Below are 8,268 nucleotides of genomic sequence, written 5' to 3'. Positions count from 1 at the left end.
AGCCACCGCATCTTTATATTTGTATTTGTGTTTGTGAATAAGGACGGTTTTTAAAAAAATCAACCCATCGGCTTGTAGATCTCAAGCGAGGATTTTCCCAATTGAGGTTATGAAGCATTTTAGGAAGGCTTCAAAATTCTTCCCCCAGGCGTTAGGCAAAGACAAACACCCCCCCCTCTCCCCAAACATTTCCCAGACAGCCCCCCTCCCGACATTCCCTCTTGTGTATCCTGTTTTCCTATCGATTGTTTCCCTAGGAGTAATTTTACAACAGGAAGCCGTTGCAAATCAAAACGGCTAGACGTCCTTCCTTGCACAAACCCTTGTCTGGGTTGCACAGGGGTGGCAAAATTAAACCCCCCTGCCCTTAATTTGCCTTTTCATCAGGAGGGTTTCCTTCCCCCCCACCCCCGTGTGCTCTTAACCCCCACCCCACTTGAGGTCGCCTCTGCGTGACAAACTCTTGGCAAACAGGGTTTTGGTGCAGCTTGTTGAACGACACACGGGCTCTCTCCAAGCAGCAGACCCAAAAGAGAAGGAGGCGGGCGCATAAACAACAAGAATTGAGCAATCTTTATTTCTTATCAAGAGCCTTGAGGCAGGATGCTTTCCACATCTCGTTTCAAAGTTCAGGGTAGTTGTTATCACTTCTGGCTGTGTTGCCCTTCCCAAAAGCTGGGGGACTCAAGGAAACTCCCGAAGGCCAAGAGCAAACTTTCTGAAACTTTTTTTTGTTTTGAAGAGCAAAAGGTTAGGCCGAGCTGTGGAGGGGAGAATATACACCGGCACCATGGATCTGGGTACCCCAAGGATGGTTTACCCTCTTCCCCTGACCGATTTAAGGATTTTTGCAAGAGCAGACTCGGCTCCACGGTTCTGTCCAATCTTAACAACATCGCCCCCTCCCCACTCCTCAAAATAAAAGCTGAACCCAGGAAGCGTAGATGGGGGGGGTCTTCTTCCAAGAACCCAGCTCCCCAGGGGTGACATTTTGGAGGAAGGGATGAATCTTCCTATTCCTTCAAAGCAGGGGTGGGCATGAATGCACACGGCCCTCAAAAATTTACCCAAAATTAAGCAACGCAGTCGCACCACCCACCATCTATTCTATATCTAACGGGTCTTTTGGGGTGAAGCAAAACAACCCCCTGAAACATTAGGACTTTCTTTAAAAAAAAAAAGTGATTATTTTGGTCCAGAAGAGAAGGGTTTCGATTCCAAAGAAGCTTGGAATCTTTGGGCACCCTTGGAGAAATGGAAGTGAGATGATGGAGAGGCAGGGGAGAAAAATTAATTCTCGGCTGAGACTGGGAAGGAAACCAAAGTGGATTTTTTGTTGTGGTTTTAATATTGGGAAAAAAAACATGGCTGAAGGGAGTCTGAAGGAAAAATGGGAGACTCCAAATGGATCGCTTCTTGGAGAACAAACTCGGAAAGTTCTCTGGGGGAAAAAAAAAAGGAAGATACTGGAGGTGGTGGAGGGGAAGGCCGGGACGGTGGGCTCAAAGGATCTGACGGGGCATCCCGTAACCCGTCATGCCCGCCTGGGAAGCCCCTCGGTTTGTCCCCATCTGCAGCCCGATGACGCTCTGTCCCTCTCGGAGTTTGTCATCCGAGAAGGCCCGGCGATTCTCCTGGGATTTCCTAGCAACGCAAAGAGGAAAAAAAAAAAAGGAGTCTGAATGAGGACAGGGAAATTCCCAGGTTGAAAGGCGATGCTGGTTTAATGGTAGATTAAGCAAGAAACTCTACGGGGCAAGACTGGCACCTCAAGGGACAGCCATATAGGTCAGGGATGGTGAACCTTTTTGGCACCGAGTGCCAAAAAGGGAGTGCATGCATTCGTGTCAGCTGTGCAACTCGGAAGAGGCGCTGCAAAGGGGGCTCCCATGCCTGCAAGCCATCTTTTCTTATGGGCTTTCAGGCCTGCCACACTTTCTACTGTCTACTTTCTACTGTGGGAAAATGGGAGGCAGGAGGACTATACGGAGTTGGGTGATATGTAGCCATAACAACATTCTTCTTAGAAAGTCAAGGTCATCTTTGTCTCTGTACCTGGCAGGAACTGGATGGGTGGAATCGTGTCTTCGTGGCAGTGGGAGATTGGACCATGGGATGAACTTTGTGGGTGTGGGAGGGGGGGGCAGGATCTTGAACTTTCAACTGGGTGGGGAAAACCGGGAAGCTTTCAGATTCGGGTTTTCCCAGATGTGCCAACATGGCTCTCTTCATAAATTGGAACTTTGAGGAATCCTTTGCCTCGGACTCTGATTTAATTTTGGATGCTATTTGGAACCCTGACAGGGGCATGAACTTCCGGTTTCTGGCACTTGGCATGTGCACCAGCCACCTAGGCTTCTGGTTACTGGCACGCACGCTCGCACGACGATCAGCTGGGTGGTACGCAAGCCCACACCTGAAAACGTTCCAGTTTCCAGGCGCACGAAGGCCATCTGATCGTCGTGTGCGCATGCACGCCAGAAACCCGGAAGAGGAATGGGTGATGCCACATGTGCCAGGCTTCTATTGTACTGCCATCAAATGGCTTCTACTGTACAGCGCAGTGGAGATGCCATGGTAATGGCTTCCCAGTACTCCACAAGGGGGCTCCCTCTGGTAAGGGGGAAAATCCAATGTTAGAAATTACATTTCCACCCCCGTATAAATAAATACCTGGGTAATGCCAGGTTGCTGGCTGGTTTTCTTAATAAAATAAACATAACCAACACCCCAGGCAGACCCTTGTGCCCCCCTCCCCCTACTTGCCTTTCCAATCAATTGCGAAAACCTGGTTTGCAAGCCCACTTACTTCGGGAACCAGTTGGGGTCTCCCGCGAAGAAGCCATCCTCTTTGGAGACTGCTAAACCCCCCAGGTTCATCAGGGTCCTCTGAACGCAGGCCATGTTCTTCCCTGCAGGGTGGAAAAAGGTCAGGAAGGGTTTGCCAGCGTCGCTTCCAGTCCATTGTCCCCAAAGGTGCTTTTTCCCCCCTTTCTTTTGAAGATGTTTCACTTCTCATCCAAGAAGCTTCTTCAGCTCTGACAGGATGGAGGGGAATGGAAGGATTTATATTCCTTGCAGACAGAACTGGTCATTTGCATCCTTTCAGAGGGTGATTGAGGCCACTTGGAGGTCTGTCTGTGTCCTCGGGGTCACCTGAGGAGTTTCATCAGTTCCACGAATTCTCCACACTCATTTGCACCACTCTGGTGAACCCCGAGGACAGAGATAAACCTCCAAGTGGCCTCAACGACCCTCTAAAAGGATGCAAATGACCAGCTGTCTGCAAGGAGGATCAATCCTTCCATTCCCCACCATCCAGTAAGAGTGGAACAAGCTTCTTGAAGAGCCGAGGTGGCGCAGTGGTTAGGGTGCAGTACTGCAGGCCACTTCAGCTGACTGTTATCTGCAGTTCAGCGGTTCAAATCTCACCGGCTCAAGGTTGACTCAGCCTTCCATCCTTCCGAGGTGGGTGAAATGAGGACCCAGACTGTGGGGGGGCGATATGCTGACTCTGTAAAACCGCTTAGAGAGGGCTGAAGGCCCTATGAAGCGGTATATAAGTCTAACTGCTATTGCTATTGCTATTCTTGGATGAGAAGCGAAACGACTTCACAAGAAAAAAACCAGAAAGTCCAGTTGCCTCCTGAAAAAAGCACTTTTGGGACAACCAAAAGTGGATGACACAGAATCCCTAAAGACTTTTAGCTACACAATTTGGGGTGGACACCCTTTGAATGGTGTGGGAGTCGGAATGGATTTCCAGAGGAAAATTGCAGACTGCAGGAACCATTCGCACCACTCAGGAGACCCTGAGGACAGAGATAAACCTCCAACTGACCTCAACGACCCTCTAAAAAGGATGCAAATGACCAGCTGTCTGCAAGGAGGATCAATCCTTCCCTTCCCCACCATCCAGTCAGAGCAGAAGAAGCTTCTTGGAGGAGAAGCGAACGGTCTTTAAAGAAGACACAAATAAACCTCCAAGTGGCCTCAACGACCCTCTAAAAGGATGCAAATGACCAGCTGTCTGCAAGGGGTATAAATCCATCCATCCTCCACCATCTAATCCAAGCTGAAGAAGCTTCTTGGATGACAAGTGAAACGTCTTAAAAAAACCAACCCCAGAAAATCCAGTTGTTTCCCGAAAAAAGCACCTTTGGGACAACCCTGACCTGGATGACTGAGAATCTCTACAGGTGTCCAGTCCACTGGACTTCAAATTCTGACCTAACCTCAGTTCTAAGTTGCTTCTCTCCTTGATTAGTTTCCACCCATTGCTTCCTGTCCTGCCCCTCAGGGGCTTTGGAGAATAGCTTGACTCCCTCTTCTTTGAGTATATCGGAACCCTGCTATCATGTCTCCCCTAGTCCTTCTTTTCGTCAAACTACACACACCCCAGTTCCAGCAACTGTTCTTCATACGTTTTAGCCTCCAGTCCCTTAAAACAAAATAGTGTGAGCAGCTAGTGGGTTTTCTGAGGCCAGCCAACTCTTTGCTAGAAGCGCCAATGCTTAATTGCATCCTTTGAAACCTACCTTCCCATAAATCCACAGTTTGGAAAATGTCTGATGCCAGGATGCCGTACTTCTCGGCCGCCCGTAAGAACTGAGAAATCATCTCCATTTGTTTGAAGGCCATGGTGAACGACTGGATCTTGGCCACGGGCCCTTGGCCCTTAGGATACAGGCTGTTAATCAGCAGGCAGAGCACCTAACAAGAACAGGAAGCAACATACACATAATTTCCCCCTTGTCAATTTTCTTAACTTCTCTGCTCAAAAACCAGATTGACTTGGTCTCTCCTTGAGTCAAAAAAATACGATGCATAATTACTCGTGTGTGTGTGATACAAAGCAGATTTGAGCGTGACCCGACAAAAGGGCGAACGACAAAACCGCGCTCGACTAAACCGCGTCGCTGACGTCATCAACGCGGCGACAACAGCCAGCGCGGAGAAAGAAGGGCGCTTTAAATAACGCATCGAAAAGAAAGCCGATTTAACTTAAGGTAAGGGTTAGGATTAGGTTTAGGGTCAGGTTAAGGGTTAGGTTTAGGGTTAGGTTTAGGGTTAGGGTTAGGTTTAGGATTAGTGTTAGGGTTAGGGGTTGAGTTTAGGTTTAGGGTTTACAGCGTGTTTCTGTCTCCGTGCTGTTGTCGCCCTGTTGATGACGTCAGTGACGCGGTTTAGTTGGGCGCGGTTTTGTCGTTCGCCCTTTTGTCGGTGAACCGATTTGAGGTCTCTTCCCATAAAACTTTACAAAATGATTGGTCAAATGATCATTTTTGTGTGTGTGTCTAAATATCAAGGAGCAAGTTGCTAGTCCCTATTAGAAAAACATACATCTAAAAATCTTTACCAAATGACCAAGTTGTGATTTTGCGCAAATGTCAAGGAACAAAATGGCTAATCCCCATTAGAAAAACATATTTCTAAAAATCTTTACTAAATGATCAGTCAGATGGTGATTTTGTGTGTAAATGTCAAGGAACAAATTTCCTAGTCCCTATTAGAAAAAAACATATTTCTATAAATCTTTACTAAATGATCAGTCAAATGGTGATTTTGTGTGTAAATGTCAAGGAACAAATTTGCTAGTCCCTCTTAGAAAAGCATATTTCTAAAAATCTTTACTCTTCTCCACTAAACCATCAATCAAATGGTGATTTTGTGTCTAAATGTCAAGGGAGAAGTTGCTAGTCCCTATTAGGAAAATATGGATCTTAAAAAAAATCTCTGCTTTTCTCTCCTAAATGATCAGTCAAACAGCGGTTTTGTGTCTTAAATGTCAAGGAATAAGTTGCTAGTCCCTAATAATAATAATAATAAAAAGTGTGGCTCTAAAAATCTGTTCTGCTTTCTGGGTTGCACTAATACTTCCATTTAGTAGCCTAGCTTTTTTTTTTTAAAGGATTTATTTTTAAAACCCCACAAGAGAGTTTCAAACTATTTATATTTGCATCAACATCTGGAGTCCTTTCTTTTCCTCTCCCTTGGCTTTATATAACTAATTTAACGAGAGCTGTTTTATAGAGCTTTTTCTCTTAATGCAGATTCTTCCCTTTACGCCTTAGAGTTTCCCAACATGGGTAGGCTTTTATTCATGTACTTTTTTTTTCTTCTTTAAATCTTCCGCCCTTCCCACGGTGGATTCGATCAAAATACCCTCTGAAATAATTTTTGACAGCCAGTTCGGCTTCATCCAATACAGCGAGAGCAGGCTGAAAGAAAGAAAAAATAGAGGCGACAGCAAAATCGAAAAATAAAATAAAATCCCTCACCGTGCCATCTTTCAGCCATTTCTGGAAATTTTCTTTACCCGGTTCGGGCTCCCCGACGTCTGGTCCACACTGAGCCTTGATCCACTGGTTGAGAATCTGTTCCAGGTCCGGATCGTATTGGCGGTCGATCTTTTGCTGAACCTCCCGACTGAGTCCGTAAGCGGGGCCTCGGTTTGCCATGGCGCTAAGGTGGGTGGGTGATAGATTTCAAAAGGTGATCTGTGAGGGGGGGAGGGAGAGAGAGAGAGAGCAAGAGAGAGAGAGTTTTAGGATTAAATGACTGGATATTCCAGAATTTATTAAGGTCCAAGATACTGTTTCTCAACCTCAGCAACTTTAAGAGGGGTGGCCTTCAACTCCCAGAATCCTCCATCAGCAGGCTTTAGGAGGGTGGACTTCAACTCCCAGAATCCCTGGCCAGCATGCTTGAAGAAGGGTGGGCTTCAACTCCCAGAATCCCCAAGCCAGCATGCTTGAAGAGGAATGGACTTCAACTCCAAATCCCCTGGCCAGCATGCTTGAAGAAGGGTGGGCTTCAACTCCCAGAATCCCCCAGCCAGCATGCTCTTGAAGAGGAATGGACTCCAACCTCCCAGAATTCCCCAGCCAGCATGCTTGAAGAGGAATGGACTCCGACTCCCAGAATCCCCCAGCCAGCATGCTTGAAGATGAATGGACTTAAACTCCCAGAATCCCCCAGCCAGCATGCTTGAAGAGGGGTGGGCTTCAACTCCCAGAATCCCCCAGCAGCATGCTTGAAGATGAATGGACTTAAACTCCCAGAATCCCCAGCCAGCATTCTTGAAGAGGGGTGGGCTTCAACTCCCAGAATCCCCCAGCCAGCATGCTTGAAGAGGAATGGACTTCAACTCCCAGAATCCCCCAGCCAACATGCTTGAAGAGGGGTGGGCTTCAACTCTCAGGTTTACATCCATGCTGGCCATGGAATTCTGGGAGTCGAAGTCCACAAGTCTTAAAGCTGCTAACTTTAGACCCTCTTGTGTTTTAAATCAAAGGATGCAAATCAAAGGACAGCAAAGAAACTCAAAAAATGCGCGAAATAAAACTTTCCAAAACTTTGGCAAGTGACTTGATCGTGGTCAGCAGGTGAAGGAACCCGAGTCAAATCAAGCTTGTTTTGCCTCAGAAGACGCTCTGGCTCTCAACTGCCTGTCCCGACATGCCTCTTAACACAGTGGCTGGGAATCAGGTGAGCATAGCCCTCTGTACGCGCTTAGGGGCATCCTTCTGACACCATCCAGATCGGCATCAGGAGCCAAGGGGATTAAAGGAAATGCTTCCACCAAAGCTGGTGAAAAACGCTTTGGCCTGGATTCCTATCTGGCAACACCCCACCTTCTTCTTACTCAGCAGGGTGGGGCAAACCCTCCGACGAGATTCGAAACCAGATCTTCTGACTCATGTCTAGCCCCTGATCAAAAACAGCCAATCCGGAACCAGTTGGAAGAAAAGAAGCTGGACCTTGTTCTCTTCTCTTATCCAAGCCTTGATCAGTTCCTCCTTTGGGGGGGGGGGGGGAACACGTCCACCTGCTTGCCAGCCATGAGGCCAGGAATGTTGACTCAGGAGTACAGGTAGTCCTTGATAATATAACAACGGCGCTCTACATTTCCGTTGCTAAGCAAGGCGATAGTTAAGCGAGTCCAATTTTGCAATTGCAACAAGATAATGAGATTTTGGGACAACAGCAAGTAAGACAATTAATTGGTCAAAGAGCCAAGGTGGCGCAGTGGTTAAATGCAGCACTGCAGGCTACTGCTAGATCAGCAGGTCAGCGGTTCAAATCTCACCGGCTCAGGGTTGACTCAGCCTTCCATCCTTCCGAGGTGGGTAAAATGAGGACCCAGATTATTGGGGGCAATATGCTGACTCTCTGTAAACCGCTTAGAGAGGCCTGAAAGGCCTATGAAGCGGTATATAAGTCTACTGCTATTGCTATTGCTATTGGTCTGGAGAGTTAAAACAT

General features: G+C 47.3%; 1 protein-coding gene across 1 annotated transcript; it reads right to left on the bottom strand.

Moving 5' to 3' along the window:
* Positions 1–550: 550 nt before the first annotated feature.
* On the bottom strand, positions 551–6,494 carry TAGLN2 (transgelin 2). The gene is made up of 4 exons (XM_087705259.1): positions 6,282–6,494; positions 4,539–4,713; positions 2,810–2,912; positions 551–1,644 (listed from the first exon to the last, which is right to left on the bottom strand). Exons 1-4 carry the CDS (start codon positions 6,459–6,461, stop codon positions 1,503–1,505), a joined length of 600 nt encoding a protein of 199 aa, XP_087561385.1. The 5' UTR covers positions 6,462–6,494; the 3' UTR covers positions 551–1,502.
* Between the last annotated feature and the right edge of the window lie 1,774 nt (positions 6,495–8,268).

Source organism: Thamnophis sirtalis, unplaced genomic scaffold, assembly GCF_051295495.1.
Source record: "Thamnophis sirtalis isolate CommonGarterSnake01/CBP01778 unplaced genomic scaffold, rThaSir2_p1.2 scaffold_2, whole genome shotgun sequence".
NCBI classification, from domain to species: Eukaryota; Metazoa; Chordata; class Lepidosauria; order Squamata; family Natricidae; genus Thamnophis; species Thamnophis sirtalis.
The sequence above is the reverse complement of the archived record's forward strand: the minus strand, read 5'-3'. Positions and strand labels throughout refer to the sequence as shown.

What these genes read in the sequence shown, in the direction of transcription:
- TAGLN2 (XM_087705259.1), bottom strand. Translation starts at nt 6,461, where the DNA reads ATGGCAAACCGAGGCCCCGCTTACGGACTCAGTCGGGAGGTTCAGCAA. An exon ending in AACTGTGGATTTATGGGAAG is followed by an intron (nt 2,913 to 4,538) that starts GTAGGTTTCAAA and finishes TCCACCCTGCAG; the next exon opens with GGAAGAACATGGCCTGCGTT. An exon ending in GACCCCAACTGGTTCCCGAA is followed by an intron (nt 1,645 to 2,809) that starts GTAAGTGGGCTT and finishes TTGCGTTGCTAG; the next exon opens with GAAATCCCAGGAGAATCGCC.